Below are 17,227 nucleotides of genomic sequence, written 5' to 3'. Positions count from 1 at the left end.
GTAAAAAGATCCAATTCCAGGTCCCTACCTTGAAATGAATCACTCTTTCCTTCCTTCCACCTATCTTTCCTCGCATCTAGCTTCACTTATCATCTTCTAGCTGATACTCCTTCCCCTCCCACCTTCTTATTCTGGCTTCTTCCCCCCTCATTTCCAGTCCTGATGAAGGGTTTCGGCGCAAAATGTCAACCATTTATTCCTGTCCACAGATGCTGCCTGACCTGCTGAATTTCCTCCAGCATTTTGTGTGTGTGTATGTTACTCAGGACCTGAAGCATCTGCAGAATCTCTTGTGTTAATGAATCACTTCATCAGCTTCCAGTCTCATCATGTTCAGTTTACATAATTGATTAACTATACTTATTTACCACAAAATAAGTTCTCTATTGTCTTTATCAAATTATTGTAGCCAACAGTTTCAGAGGAAGATTTTTTATTAATTCCTTTTAATATCAATGAATGTTCATTACACAGACACTGATCACTGTCAACACAGTAAAACTGATTTACATTAAACATCTGATAGGAAAGTATCCAGATCACACAGCATTCCTATATAGCTTCATTTATTAGTTTGCTGAGTTTCTGAACCTTAGTTTTTGTAGACATATCAACATACTTGTCACCAATGCTAACAATCATTCCACCCAGTATCGAAGGATCAGTCTAGAATAAAAAAAACTTATGTTAATTTTTCATACAAGATAAAAAGTGTGCTTTTCATATCAAATGCATGTATTTTACCTAGCTTTCTTGAATGCATTGATTTCAATCTAAACCGAGAACCACATAGATGAAAATTTGCTGTTCACATCTGAGTAAGTGACAAAGTAACTGAAATTACTTTGGCTAATTTAAGCTGGGATAGGAATGGTGTAGAAGGACACTAACTTATCATAACTCCTGTAGCAGGTCTGGATGTCTATGCGTCAGTTAAGCAGGAGCTGTAGATTTATGATGTTTTTTATAATTGAATTGTATTAAAAGTCAAATCAGCCTCGCACATGAATAACAGCCTAGGCCAGAAAGCCAGGAATCTCACAAAAACAAATAGTAATTATCCATAAATGGAAGTAACATTGAAAAGAATTTGATCATCAAGCAGCATAATGGAAGCTCGACTCAGGCATCAGGAGGTAGCTAGGACCTGTTGAAGTGCATTTCTACATGCCAACTCTTCGTAAGGAAAATGTAACTGAAGAAAGTAAGTGCAAATCTCCTTTTTGATTTCTCTAATTATCTTTGTTAACATTTCCTTATTCTATTTTCTGTTCCTTTTCAGGAAAGCATTTTGGAGAATGTCCAGAGATGATTTACAAGAACGATTCCAGAATTTAATAAATTCTGTTCGTCTACCCTTTATTTTTCAGGATCTGAGCTTTGTTGAAAAGGCTCGAGATTACTGCCAACTTTATTGCCCTTGAACAGTGTGACATTCTCGTCCATTTCAGAGAATATTTCTGAAATGCATGGGTGGTCTGAAGACACACAAGGCCAGACCAGAATAGCTCACAGATTTCCTCTCGTGTAAAACATAAGTGAATAAGATTGAGTTTTTACAACTACTTGGTAGTTCTGTCGCCCAGTATGAATATAAATGCAAATTATAATTGCACGTAAATTTACCAAACACAACGGTGGCATCTGAACTGGTTTATTACTCAAGGCCTTGGGATTAATGGACTGGTAACTTAACTACTACCATACCACTCCTATAACAAATAAAAGTGTGTTAAATTTTGGCTATATACTACTTTATCAGTGTCATCTTATGTCTAGACATTCCTGTATCCAGTGTCTTTAGGTACAGTACCTACAAAATTGTTTTAATTTGAAAAGTGGTCTATTACTTAATATGTTACCTTCTTTAATGAAATACAAAGATTTCTCTGTAACATTTAATTTTTTGGAAAATGAATATTTGGAAATATAATACTTGCTTTAGTTCCCAATTAATGGAATCATTCCCACATCCACAATATTAAAACAGCCACAGCAAATTCCATTCAATTACTTCTGCTTCAGTCTTACCTTGGTCTCTAGCTTAAGAGTTTCACTTTTTTTCAGGAAACCGTTAAGAGCAGCCTTTAGATCTGTAAGACTTGCTTCATCCAGGGGCTACAAGTGAATGAAATGTCCATGTCAAATTTCAACCAATAGCCGTTTGTCAAAGCAGCAATTCATTAGTTGATTAAATTACTAATTATATAATTATTTCATTCGCAGCCTTATTAATCTGTTCTTTGCACTCACAGTGGAGTGAAAGTATGTGCAAATTCACTTCATGAAAGGTTCTATTGTGCTGCTGCCAGTGACTGCTTCTCCCTTCATTTAATTCTCATTCTTTTCTAGTTTAGTTAAGTCTAAAGCTCCTGCTTAAGCTGTTTTATTAGTATCCCAGTAAATCCATGCTTTGTTTTCACTTAAAGCACTCCACTTATTGTATGGCTAATACTTTAAACTTGCCTTCTCTGTTAACTTCAAAAAGCCTTTGTGCTTTAGTTTAAAATATTTATCCTCCCTACTGAATGCACTGTTTTGGTAATGGCTTTACATCAGTTTGGCTGTATTCTTTTAGCTCAAGTATTTTCAGAATGTCTAATAGATTTTTTCCCTCCTTTTCACCAAAAGCCAATGGTTATTAGATTTCATGGCTTTACTCTCAACCCTCCTACTGCCATTAAAATTCTTGGTCTTTTTTCCTAACTTTAAAAAAAATCTCTAGTCACCTCCAAAATGGGTTCAGTTTTCTCCCTCACTCTGCTAATGTTGTTTCACAACGTTAACAATATATAACAGCACAAATCTTTCATACTCCAGTAAATTGATCTGAAAACATTGTTTTGTTCCAGACATCAGAAAAAAACTGTATAGAAAATTCAGATTCAAATTAGTTTATTGGCATAGACAGCAGGGGGCAAAGACATTCCTTGCTCAAAGTGCCCCTCGCAGAGTAGATTTAGATTCAGTTGTTTATCACAGGTACATCGAAACATACGGTGAAATGTGTAATTTGTGTTAACAATCTATGCACCCAAGGATGTTCAGGGGCAGCCTGCAAGTGTCACCACATATTCCAGCGCCAGCAATGCACACTCACAGCGTTCAGCAGAATGAAACAAGCAACAACAATAGCAGTACAAACAAGCACCTATCCCACCCACCCAGCTCCCACAGAGACAGGCCTCCAACCTCTCGATAGGCCACCAGCCTATAGGCCTCCTGTCCTTGGACTCTCAGTAGTAGAAAAAAGCTTCGCTATTTTACTTTCATTACAACCTTCAATAATACTGAGACTTTTAAATTCTAAGTATATTGTCATCTAAATCACTACATCTGAATTTACCAAATTGTCTCTTATTAATCTTGCAAGTTGCACTTTAGGCTGGGTGCTTAGTTTTCTCCATTTCAGTATGTATTTTACTATTTATTTATTTATTGAGATACAGCGCGGAATAGGCCAATCTGGCCCTTTGAGCTGTACTGTCCTGCAACCTCTGATTTAACCCTAGCCTCATCATGGGACAGTTTAAAAAGACCTTTTAACTTACCAACTGGTATATCTTTGGATTGTGGAAGGAAACCTGAGCACCAAGAGGAAACCCACGCAGTCATGGGGAGAATGTACAAATCCTTACAGGCAGCAGCGGGAATTGAACCCAAGTCGCAGGTACTCTAAAGCGTTGTACACTATACTGCTGTATTTGTTAGAGTGGCCAATATAAATTAGAGAAACTGTTCGGTGAACTTGCAGGTTCCCAACTTTTAACCATACATTATTAATACAGTTGTCTCCCTTTCTCTTCACCATCTACACCTCGGACTTCAACTACAAAACAGAGCCTTGCCATCTTCAGAAGTTTTCTGATGACTCTACCATAGTTGGATGCATCAGCAAGGGAGATGAGGCTGAATACAGGGCTACAGTGGGAAACTTTGTCACATGGTGCGAGCAGCATCATCTGCAGCTTAATGTGAAAAAGACTAAGGAGCTGGTGGTGGACCTGAGAAGGGTTAAGGTACCGGTGACCCGTTTCCATCCAAGGGGTCAGTGTGGACATGGTGGAGGATTACAAATACCTGGGGATACGAATGGACAATAAACTAGACTGGTCAAAGAACACTGAGGCTGTCTACAGGAAGGGGCAGAGCCGTCTCTACTTCCTGAGGAGACTGGGGTCCTTTAACATCTGCCGGACAATGCTAAGGATGTTCTACGAGTCTGTGGTGGCCAGTGCTATCATGTTTGCTGTTGTGTGCTGGGGCAGCAGGCTGAGGGTAGCAGACACCAACAGAATCAACAAACTCATTTGTAAGGCCAGTGATGATGTGGGGGTGGAACTGGACTTTCTGATGGTGGTGTCTGAAAAGAGGATGCTGTCCAAGTTGCATGCCATCTTGGACAATGACTCCCATCCACTCCATAATTTACTGGTTAGGCACAGGAGTACATTCAGCCAGAGACTCATTCCACCGAGATGTAACACTGAGCGGCATAGGAACTCATTCCTACCCGTGGCCATCAAACTTTACAACTCCTCCCTTGGAGTGTCAGACACCCTGAGCCAATAGGCTGGTCCTGGACTTATTTCCACTTGGCATGATTTACTTATTATTTAATTACTTATGGTTTTATATTGCTGTATTTCTTCACTATTCTTGGTGCGGCTGTAATGAAACCCAATTTCCCTCGGGATCAATAAAGTATGTCTGTCTGTCTGTCATACAGCAAAGAATTTATTTTACCTGAGCAGTTGTGACTGAGCAGAGAACTTCGCCACGGTGAGCACTCATAATATTGCTGAAAGCTACAGCAACATCAGGGGTCTGGCGCAATCGTCCATTCTCGGCTAGCAAATCTGAATAAATAAGATTTCTTTCTTTACTACTTGTACTCGGGAAACCTGGGCAGTTGTTACATTTCAAACTAAAGATATCAAGAGAAAAACACAGAACTTTGAAAATTATATTCATTGAGAAAACTCCCTAAAATCCTTCTTTATAAACATTTTTCTCACTTCCCCTGAATTTGTGCCACAGTTCATTGCCAGGTAAGTCGCAGGTCATAATTATAGAACAAGCCCTTCGGCTCACATAGTCTGTCTAGCCACATCGACTTCCATTTGGATCATGCTCCTCCATCCATGTACCTATCCAATTCTCTTAAATGTTCAAATTGACCCTGCATCCACCACTTGTGCTGATAGCTCATTCCACATTCTCACCAACTTCTGAGTGAAGAAATTTTCCCTCATGTTCCCCTTAAACATTTCACCTTTCAGGTTAATCCTCTAGCTAAAAAAGATTTTCAAATTCCTTAACTGATACTTAAGCCTGTTTGCAATACCATGGTTTTAAAATATTAAATTTAACTATAGTTGACAAGGAGTATCAGTTACTTACTACATAAATGTTGCAGTTAAGCAACAATACATGATTTTGTCTTAATTGGGAGTTATTGGAAGACAAACACTAAGGTATTCACATGCTAACCTACCAGATTTAATTTACTCCGTTTTTATCAGTCAAATAAAAAAGTGCTTTAGCTTTGTTTTCTTGGTGCCAGAGAAAAGGCAGACAAAATCTGTGATAATAAAATTATAGAAAACAATTTGAATTATTGTGTCTTCCAAAGGAAAATTGAATGAATATGAGGGGTGATTGATAAGTTCATGGCCTAAAGTAAGAATCAATTTTAGAAAACCTAGCACATTTATTTCTCCTACATTTAAACACTTAGTCCAGTGGTCGTGGAGCATATGGATCCCTTCTTTGTAGAAGTCGGCATCTTGGACCTCCAGAAGTAGGCCACAGCATGGGGTGATTGATAAGTTTGTGGCCTAAGGTAGAAGGAGATGAGAGCTGTATAACTCATCTCCTTCTACCTCAACCACGAACTTATCAACCGCCCCTGCTGTGGACCACCTGGAGGTCCAAGATGCTCTCGTTATATGCACGTGCAGTTCAACTGAGTGAAAATGCAGAAAGTTTGAAGTTAATAATTCATCTCCTTCTACCTTAGGCCATGAACTTATCAATCACCTCTGCTGTGGACCACTTCTACAAAGAAGGGATCTTAATGCTCCACGACCACTGGACTAATTGTGTACATGCAGGAGCGAACTATGTTGAAAAATAAATGTGCTAGGTTTTCTAAAATTGACTCCTTCTACTGTAGTTCTACTGTACTGTAAAGCACAGAAAAATTGTAGGTTAAGACATTAAGTACTATAAATTAGCCCCTGTACTTCAGGACTGTTAGATGGGTTTGTTGTCGAATATTTCAAATTGCTGGATTGCTCTGAGGCCTAATGCAAGACAAGTATCAAGACATCTGGAACTCATTTGGTTCTGTTTGACTTTTGACTACTGTTTTAATGTAGCAAAAAAAAATTGAATACATTCACAGTAATGTTCTGACTAACTCACTGATTAACACCTAATTTTGTCAAGATGATGTTTTAAGTTTGCATTCAGCTTGGATATATGACTACTATTTTCAGTATTGCCTCATGAATAAAAATACTAACATGACGAAGTGGAAATAACATTTTCCAACGAATGTTACTGAATACACAGAACTATCATCAACTCTGAAATATATGCTGCCATTTTTGTACTTAAAAATTTAAAAATTCATTTAGAAGTATAATTAGGTTACTAAACTCCTAATTAATGACTACTTTTATTTGTGTATGCGTCTCTTGCAATGTTGTATGCATTCCTGAAAATATCACTAAAAATCATAATTATTAGATAACCTTATTGGACTTACTGATAAAGTTGATCATAATTGGGGAAACCTTCTGCTTCGTCAAGACATCGTTGACAGTTTTTTGCTTGACATTGCGCTTGATATGGGGATTGGTGAGCACTCCATAGACCTTGGGGTCTTTCATTATTGACTGGAAGGGAAGAAGGAGATAACCTTTAATGGAAATACACCACACTTCTGGGAATGTTTAAATCAACTGTCAGTGTACAAACCAAAACATACATGTGATCCTGAGTATTAAACCAGTGTTTTAATAGAGTCATAGAAACTTAGAAAACCTACAGAACAGTACAGGCCCTTCAGCCCACAAAGCTGTGCCGAACATGTCCTTACCTTAGAACTTCCTAGGCTTACCCATAGCCCTCTATTTTTCTAAGCTCCATATACCTATCCAGGAGTCTCTTAAAAGACCCTATCGTTTCCACCTCCACCACCGCTGCTGGCAGCCCATTCCACGCACTCACCACTCTCTGCGTAAAAAACTTATGCCCAACATCTCTGTACCTAATTCCAAGCACCTTTAAACTTTCATGCTAGCCATTTCAGCCCTGGGAAAGAGACTCTATCCACACAATCAATGCCTCTAATTATCTTGTACACCTCTATCAGGTCATCTCTCATCCTATGTCGCTCCAAGGAGAAAAGGCCGAGTTCACTCAACTTATTCTCATAAGGCATGCTCCCCAATCCAGTCAACATCCTTGTAAATCTCCTCTGCACCCTTTCTATGGTTTCCACATCCTTCCAGTAGTGAGGCGACCAGAACTGAGCACAGTACCCCAAGCGGGGTCTGACCAGGGTCCTATACAGCTGCAACATTACCTCTCTGCTCCTAAACTCAATCCCATGGTTGATGAAGGCCAATACACCGTATGCCTTCTTAATCACAGTCAACCTGCGTAGCTTTGATTGTCCTATGGGACCCCAAGATCCCTCTGATCCTCCACACTGCCAAGGGTCTTACCATTAATGCAAAATTCTGCAATCATGTTTGACCTACCAAAATGAATCACCTCACACTTATCTGGGTTGAACTCCATCTGCCACTTCTCAGCCCAGTTTTGCATCCTATCTATGTCCCGCTGTAACCTCTGACAGCCCTCCACATGATCCACAACACCCCCAACCTTTGTGTCATTAGAAAATTTACTAACCCACCCCCTCCAATTCCTCATCCAGGTCATTTATAGAAATCACAGAGTAGGGGCCCCAGAACAGATCCCTGAAGTATACCACTGATCACCAGCCTCTGTTCAGAATATGACCCGTCTACAACCACTCTTTGCCTTCTGTGGGCAAGCCAATTCTGGATCCACAAAGCAATGTCCCCTTGGATCCCATGCCTCCTTAGTTTCTTAATAAGCCTTGCAATGGGGTACCTTTTCAAACGCCTTGCTGAAATCCATATACACTACATCTACGACTCTACCTTAATCAATGTGTTTAGTCACATACTCAAAAATTCAAACAGGCTCGTAAGGCACGACCGACCTTTGACCAGGTCCTGCTGACTTCCTAATCATATTATGCCTCTCCAAATGTTCATAAATCCTGCCTCAGAATCTTTTCCAGCAACTTACCAACCACTGAGGTAAGACTCACTGGCCTATAATTTCCTGGGCAATCTCTGCTCCTTTTCTTGAATAAGGGAACAACACCCGCAACCCTCCAATCCTCCGGAACCTCTCCCATCCTTATTGATGATGCAAAGATCATTGCCAGAGGCTCAGCAATCTCCTCCCTCACCTCCCACAGTAGCCTAGGGTACATTTCGTCTGGTCCCGGCAACTTATCCAACTTGATGCTTTACAAAAGCTTCAGCACATCCTCTTTCTTAATATCTACATGCTCAAGCTTTTCAGTCTGCTGCAAGTCATCACTCCAATCACTATAATTCTTTTCCATAGTGAATACTGAAGTATTCATTAAGTAGCTCTGCTATTTCCTCTGGTTCCATACACACTTTCCCACTGTCACACTTTATAGGTCCTATTCTCTCACATCTTATCCTCTTGCTCTTCACATACTTGTAGAATGCCTTGGGGCTTTTGTTAATTCTGTCTGCCAAGGCCTTCTCATGGCCCCTTCTGGCTCTCCTAATTTCATTCTTAAGCTCCTTCCTGTTAGCCTTATAATCTTCTAGATCTCTATCATTACCTAGTTTTTTGAACCTTCCGTATGCTTTTCTTTTCTTCTTGACTGGATTTATTACAGCCTTTGTACACAAAGGTTCCTGTACCCTACCATAACTTCCCTGTCTCACTGGAATGTACCTATACAGAACTCCACACAAATATCCCCTGAACATTTGCCACATTTCTTCCGTACTTTTCCCTGAGAACATCTGTTTCCAATTTAAGCCTCCAATTTCTTGCCTAATAGCCTCATAATTCCCCTTACTCCAATTAAACGCTTTTCTGACTTGTCTGTTCCTATCGCTCTTCAATGCTATTGAAAAGGAGATAGAATTATGATCACTATCTCCAAAATGCTCTCCCACTGAGAGATCTGACACCTCACCAGGTTCAATTCCCAATACCAAATCAAGTACTGTACAGTCTCTCCTCTTGTAAGCTTATCTACATATTGTGTCAAGAAACCTTCCTGAACACACCTAACAAACTCCACCCCATCTAAACCCCTCGCTCTAGGGAGATGCCAATCAATATTTGGGAAATTAAAATCTCCCATCACGACAACTCTGTTATTATTACACCTTTCCAGGATCTGTTTCCCTATCTGCTCCTAGATATCCCTGTTACTATTGGGCGGCTTATTAAAAACACCCAGTAAAGTTATTGACACCTTCCTGTTCCTAACATCCACCTACAGAGACTCCGTAGACAATCCCTCCATGGCGTCCACCTTTTCTGCAGCTGTGACATTATCTCTGATCAACAGTGCCACACCCCCAACTCTTTTGCCTCCTTCCCTGTCCTTTCTGAAACATCTAAAACCCGGCACTTGAAGTAACCAATCCTGTCCCTGAGCCATCCAAGTCTCTGTAATGGCCACCACATCGTATCTCACTGATCCATGCTCTAAGTTCATCCACTTTGTTCACAATACTCCTTGCGTTAAAATAGACACACCTCAAGCCTTCGGTCTGAGTGTGTCCCTTCTCGCCTATCCTCCTCCTCGCACTGCCGACAAGCTTTCTCCATTTGTGAGCTAACCTCCTCTTCCCCAGTTTCTTCAGTTTGGTTCCCACTCCCCAACAATTCTAATTTAAACTCTCCCCAGTAGCCCTAGCAAACGTCCCCACCGGGATATTGGTCCCCCGGGATTCAAGTGCAACCCATCCTTTTTGTACAGGTCACATCTGCCCCAAAGACGTCCCAATGATCCAGAAATCTGAATCCCTGCCCCCTGCTCCAATCCCTCAGCCACGCATTTATCCTCCACCTCATCCTATTCCTATTCTCACTGTTCTATTCCTATTTTCATCGAGAATGGTCCAGCCCTCTGGCCTGGCTGGATCTTTAGAAGTATTAAAAGAAGAAGTCAACTTGTTTTGAAAAATCAAAATTTTCTGGACTCTGGACAGGTCCTAGCAGATTGGAAGATGATGAATGTCACACCACTGTTTAAAAAAGGATGTAGGCAAAAGGTAGGTAATTATAGGCAATTGGCTTAATGTCTGTAAAGGTGCTTGAATCTATATTTAACAAAAAAATAGTGAGATATCTGTAAAGAACTGGTTCTATTAGGCAGCATATCAGGAAGCGCAGGTAATGCTTGATAAATTATATATTTGAAGATATAATTTGCAGTGATTTTAAGCATACATGTGGATGTTGTAAATTAAGATTTCCAGAGGGTGTTCAATAAAGACCATCAAATATAGGAAAATTAGGCCATTTGGCCCATCGAGTCTGCTCTGCCACTTCATCATGGTTGATCCAATTTTCCTCTCAGCCCCAATCTTCTGCCTTTTCAGCAGCGATAGTTTGTTTAAACGCATTAAGAATGAGTGACAGAAGCATCTGGATAACGTTTTGGTATCCATTTTTCACATCATGAAGAATCAGAATCAGGTTTATTATCACCGGCGTGTGATGTGAAATTTGTTAACTTAGCAGCAGCAGTTCAATGCAATACATAATCCAGTAGAGAGAGAAAAAAAATTACATAAAATAAAACATAATAATAAATAAACAAGTAAATCAAATTCGTATATTGAATGGATTTTTAAAAATGTGCAAAAACAGAAATACTGTATAATAAAAAAAGTGAGGTTGTGTCCAAAGATTCAGTGTCCATTTAGGAATCGGATGGCAGACGTGAAGAAGCTGTTCCTGAATCGCTGAGTGTGTGCCCTCAGGCTTCTGTATCTCCTACCTGATGGTAACAGTGAGAAAAGGGCATGCCCTGGGTGCTGGAGGTCCTTAACAATGGATGCTGCCTTTCCCTAAAGATGTTCTGGCTAGTACCTAAGATGGAGCTGAGTAGATTTACAACCTTCTACAGCTTCTTTCAGTCCTGTGCAGTAGCCCCTCCATACCAGACAGTGATGCAGCCTGTCAGAATGCTCTCCATGGTACAACTATAGAAGTTTTTGAGTGTATTTGTTGACACACAAAATCTCTTCAAACTTATAAATTATAGCCGCTGTCTTGCCTTCTTTATAACTACATTGATATGCTGGGACCAGGTCAGATCCTCAGAGATCTTGACATTGAGGAATGTGAAGCTGCTCACTCTTTCTACTTCTGCTCCCTGTATGAGGATTGGTATGTGCTCCTTCATCTTACCCTTCCTGAAGTCCACAATTGGCTCTTTCGTCTTACTGACATTAAGTTCCTGGGCCTTCAGAGGCTCCATCTTCCTCTCACACCAACCCTTTCCTCTCCACTGACACTACCAGCCTCCCTCCCCCCTCTGATCCCATCTCTCATCTTTACCATTCCCTCCGACCTTCAACTCTCTGAGGCAGAGTAAGGGCCTCAGCTTTGTCCCCCTTCACCCACACCTCAGCAAGTTCCGTGTACGCCATGACGCTGAACTCTTCTTCCGCCGTCTCCGTCTCCGAGCTTACTTCTTTGATATGACTCTCCTATTCCCACCGATGACCCCTTCTCCAGTCTTCAACCCTCCTCCTCTTCATGGACACCCCGCTCTGGTCTTCTGCCTGCTCTGGATCTCTTTATTGCTAATTGCCGATGGGACATTAACTGTCTCGACTTCACCACACCCTGTTCCAATTCCAACCTAACTCCTTCCGAACGCTCTGCTCTCCGCTCCCTTCGCACCAATCCCAACCTCACTATAAAACCTGCTGATAAGGGGGGAGCTGTTGTTTGGCGTACTGACCTCTACCTGGCCGAGGCACAGCGACAACTCTGATACCTCCTCTTATTTACCCCTTGATCATGACCCCACTAAGGAGCACCAGGCCATTGTCTCCTATACCATCACCAACCTTATCAACTCTGGGGATCTCCCATCCACTGCCACCAACCTCTTAGTTCCCACACCCCGCACTTCCCGTTTCTACCTCCTACCCAAGATCCACAAACCTGCCTGTCCAGGTAGACCTATTGTCTCAGCTTGCTCCTGCCCTACCAAACTCATTTCTGCATACCTTGACACTGTCTTATCCCCCCTTGTTCAATCTCTTCCCATCTATGTTTGTGACACTTCTCACGCTTTGAATTTTTTCAATGACTTTAAGTTCCCTGGACCCCACTGCCTTATTTTCACCATGGACATCCAGTCCCTATATACCTCCATCCCCCACCTGGACGGTCTCAAAGCTCTTTGCTTCTTTTTGGATTCCAGACCTAACCAATTCCCCTCTACCACCACTCTCCTCCATCTAGCAGAATTAGTACTTACTCTCAATAATTTCTTCTTTGGCTCTTCCCACTTCCTCCAAACCAAGGGTGTAGCCATGGGCACCCACATGGGTCCCAGTTATGCCTGCCTTTGTGTTGGCTTTGTGGAACAGTCCATGTTCCAAGTCTATACGGGTATCTGTCCCCCTCTTTTCCTTCGCTACATCGACGACTGCATTGGCGCTGCCTCCTGCACGCATGCTGAGCTCGTTGACTTCATTGACTTTGCCTCCAACTTGCACCCCACCCTCAAATTTACCTGGTCCATTTCTGACACCTCCCTCCCCTTTCTTGATCTTTCTGTCTCCATCTCTGGAGACGGCTTATCTACTGATATCTACTATAAGTCTACAGATTCTCACAGCTACCTGGACTATTCCTCTTCCCACCCTGTCTCTTGCAAAAATGCTATCCCCTTCTCACAATTCCTCTGTCTCCACGCATCTGCTCTCAGGATGAGGCTTTTCATTCCAGGACGAAGGAGATGTCTTCCTTTTTTAAACAAAGGGGCTTCCCTTCTTCCACCATCAACTCTGCTCTCAAACGCATCTCTCCCATTTCCCGCACATCTGCCCTCACCCCATCCAACCGCCACCCCACTCAGGATAGGGTTCCCCTTGTCCTCACCTACCACCCCACCAGCCTCCAGGTCCAACGTATAATTCTCCGTAACTTCCGCCACCTCCAACGGGATCCCACTACCAAGCACATCTTTCCCTTCCCCCCCTTTCTGCTTTCTGCAGGGATCGCTCCCTACGCGACTCCCTTGTCCACTTGTCCCTCCCCCCCAATCCCCTCCCACCGATCTCCCTCCTGGCACTTATCCTTGTAAGTGGAACAAGTGCTACACCTGCCCTTACACTTCCTCCCTCACCACCATTCAGGGCCCCAGACAGTCCTTCCAGGTGAGGCGACACTTCACCTGTGAGTCGGTTGGTGTGGTATACTGCGTCCGGTGTTCCCGGTGTGGCCTTTTATATATCTTGGTGAGACCCGACGCAGACTGGGAGACCATTTCGCTGAACACCTACGCTCGGTCCGCCAGAGAAAGCAAGATCTCCCAGTGGCCACACATTTTAACTCCACGTCCCATTCCCATTCTGATATGACTATCCATGGCCTCCTCTACTGTCAAAATGAATCCAAACTCAGGTTGGAGGAACAATACCTTATATACCGGCTGGGTAGCCTCCAACCTGATGGCACGAACATTGACTTCTCTAATATCCGTTAATGCCCCTCCTCCCCTTCTTACCCCATCCCTGACATATTTAGTTGTTTTTTTTTCTCTCTCTCTGCCCATCACTCTGCCTAATTTCCATCTCCCTCTGGTGTTCCCCCCCTTTCTTTCTCCCGAGGCCTCCCGTCCCATGATCCTTTCCCTTCTCCAGCTCTGTATCACTTTCGCCAATCACCTTTCCAGCTCTTAGCTTCATCCCACCCCCTCCGGTCTTCTCCTATCATTTCGCATTTCCCCCTCCCCCCACTACTTTCAAATCTCTTAGTATCTCTCCTTTCAGTTAGTCCTGATGAAGGGTCTTGGCCTGAAACATCGACAGTGCTTCTCCCTATAGATGCTGCCTGGCCTGCTGTGTTCCACCAGCATTTTGTGTGTGTTGTTTAAGTGTCAGGTTGTTGCTGAGGCACCATTCCACTAGTTGGTATCTCACTCCTGAACGCACTCTCGTCACCACCTGAGATTCTACCAGCAATGTTTGTATCGTCAGCAAATTTGTACATGTCTTCATCTTCATGTACATCTTCAACATGAGCCTGGAGCAGAGAAGAGTACCCAGACAGTGGAAAACATCCTGTATTGTCCCGGTACCGAAGAAACCACAACCAAAGGAGTTGAATGACTTCAGACCTGTTGCCTTGACGTCGCACGTGATGAAGACCATGGAGCGGCTGATAATACAGAATCTGAGGCCACAACCAGGCACGCCCAGGATCCTCTTCAGTTTGCGTATAAGGAGAAGGTGGGAGTGGAGGATGCTATCACGTATTTGCTGCACAAATCACTCTCTCACCTAGATGGGGTCAGTTGTGCTGTGAGGATTACATTCCTTGACTTCTCTAGTGCCTTTAACACCATCCAGCCCACCAAGATCTTAAGGCACAAACTAACTGAGATGGGAGTAGACTCTCACATGGTGGATTGGATAGTGGACTACTTGACAGATAGACCTCAGTATGTGCGGTTGGGAGACTGTAGGTCTGACACGGTGGTCAGCAGCACAGGAGCGCCGCAGGGAACCGTACTCTCTCCGGTCCTGTTCACCCTGTACACATCAGACTTCCAATATAACTCGGAGTCCTGCCATGTGCAGAAGTTCGCTGATGACACGGCCATAGTGGGGTGTGTCAGGAATGGACAGGAGGAGGAGTATAGGAAACTGATACAGGACTTTGTGATATGGTGCAACTCAAACTACCTGCGTCTCAATATCACCAAGACCAAGGAGATGGTGGTGGACTTTAGGAGATCTAGGCCTCATATGGAGCCAGTGATCATTAATGGAGAATGTGTGGAGCAGGTTAAGACCTACAAGTATCTGGGAGTACAGTTAGACGAGAAGCTAGACTGGACTGCCAACACAGATGCCTTGTGCAGGAAGGCACAGAGTCGACTATACTTCCTTAGAAGGTTGGCGTCATTCAATGTCTGTAGTGAGATGCTGAAGATGTTCTATAGGTCAGTTGTGGAGGAAGCATTAAGAAGAGGGACGCCTCACGTCTTAATAAGCTGGTAAGGAAGGCGGGCTCTGTCGTGGGCAAAGTGCTGGAGAGTTTAACATCGGTAGCTGAGCGAAGGGCGCTGAGTAGGCTACGGTCAATTATGGAAAACTCTGAACATCCTCTACATAGCACCATCCAGAGACAGAGAAGCAGTTTCAGCGACAGGTTACTATCGATGCAATGCTCCTCAGACAGGATGAAGAGGTCAATACTCCCCAATGCCATTAGGCTTTACAATTCAACCGCCAGGACTTAAGAACTTTTTAAAAGCTATTATTAATGCTTTTTGAGATAGTGATTTAGATGCATATCATATTTTTTTACTGAGTTAAGTATTGTATGTAATTAGTTTTGCTACAACAAGTGTATGGGACATTGGAAAAAAAGTTGAATTTCCCCATGGGGATGAATAAAGTATCTATCTATCTATCTATCTATCTATCTATCTATCTATCTATGTTATTTGAGCTATGCCTAGCCACACAGTCACGTGTATGCAGAGAGTAGAGTAGTGGGCCAGTGTTGATCATCAGTGAGAAGAATATGTTATCACCAATCCGCACAGACTGTGGTCTTCCGTTTAGGAAGTCGAGGATCCAATTGCAGAGGGAGGTACAGAGGCCCAGGTTCTGCAACTTCTCAGTCAGAATTGTGGGAATGATGGTATTAAATGCTGAGCTAAAGTTGATGAACAGCATCCTGACGTAGGTGCTTGTGTTGTCTAGGTGGTCTAAAGCCGTGTGGAGAGCCATTGAGATTGCGTCTACCTTTGATCTATTGTGGCGATAGGCAAACTGCAATGGGTCCAGGTCCTTGCTGAGGTAGGAGTTCAGTCTAGTCATGACCAACCTCTCCAAGCATTTGATCACTATCGATGTGAGTGCTACAAAACTGTTTTTCATTAATCATCTTGAATTTTAAAAATTATATTCAAGCCCCCAACTTTAAGTACATTTTTCTTTCAGTGAATACAAATGCTATGGAGAAAATCTACTTACATTAATTTTCTGTAGTTCCTGCTCTACTTGGTCCAGTTTCTTCTGTTTGCTGGCAGCTGAGTACAAAGCTGTGGCATATCTGCCTTCAACTCCGTAGACTTGAATAGGTGGCTGGGTGCAGAAACAATAACTATTAATTGCAAACATGAGAAAGTCTGCAGATGGTACAAACCCAAAGCAAAACACACAAAATGCTGGAGGAAACCAGCAAGTCAGGCAGCATCTACAGAAAAACGTAATCAGTTGATGTTTCAGGCAGAGACCCTTCTCCAGGACTGGAAAGGAAGGGAGAAGATGTCAGAATAAAAAGGTGGGGGGAAGGTGAAAGAGGCTAGCGGGAAGGTGATAGATGAAGCCAGGTGGGTGGGAAAGGTCAAGGGCTAGAGAAGAAAGAATCTGATAGGAGTGGGCAGTAGGAGAAAGTAGGAAGGGACCCAGGGGAAGTAATAGGCAGGTGAGAAGAAGTGAAAGGTTAGAGTGGGAATAGAGGAAGAGGAAGTGGGGTAAATTTGTTCACTGGAAAGAGAATACGATATTCATGTCATCAGGTTGGAGGGTACCTAGACAGAATACCTCCACAAGGTTGGGGGTGATGCATTAGCATGGTTAACTAATAGAAAGCAGAAAGTTGGAATACATGTGTGCTACTCTGGTTGGCAATCAGCGGTGAGCGGTGTGTCACAGGGGTTGGTGCTGGGCTCACAACTCTTCACAATATACATTAACAATCTGGAAGAGAGAACCGAGCGTAGTGTATCTAAGTTTGCTGATGGTACTAAATTGAGTGGAAAAACAAATTATGCTGAAGATACTGAGAGTCTGCAGAGAGGTATCTTTGTATCAAATCTTTGCATCATCAATGGGGACAGGAGAAGTTC

General features: G+C 42.7%; 1 protein-coding gene across 1 annotated transcript in view; it reads right to left on the bottom strand.

The window, feature by feature from the left end:
• Window positions 1-416: 416 nt before the first annotated feature.
• The window catches only part of atp5po (ATP synthase peripheral stalk subunit OSCP), a 40,273-nt gene continuing 23,462 nt past the window's right edge, over window positions 417-17,227 (bottom strand). The window contains exons 3-7 of the mRNA XM_073044888.1: window positions 16,350-16,460; window positions 6,776-6,905; window positions 4,747-4,859; window positions 2,032-2,118; window positions 417-666 (exon numbers count right to left, since the gene is read on the bottom strand). Of these exons, the coding sequence (XP_072900989.1) occupies window positions 553-666; window positions 2,032-2,118; window positions 4,747-4,859; window positions 6,776-6,905; window positions 16,350-16,460 (555 nt within the window). The 3' untranslated portion in view covers window positions 417-552. The remainder of the gene's footprint in view (window positions 667-2,031; window positions 2,119-4,746; window positions 4,860-6,775; window positions 6,906-16,349; window positions 16,461-17,227) is intronic.

Source organism: Hemitrygon akajei, chromosome 5 (assembly GCF_048418815.1).
Source record: "Hemitrygon akajei chromosome 5, sHemAka1.3, whole genome shotgun sequence".
Lineage (NCBI taxonomy): Eukaryota > Metazoa > Chordata > Chondrichthyes > Myliobatiformes > Dasyatidae > Hemitrygon > Hemitrygon akajei.
The sequence above is the reverse complement of the archived record's forward strand: the minus strand, read 5'-3'. Positions and strand labels throughout refer to the sequence as shown.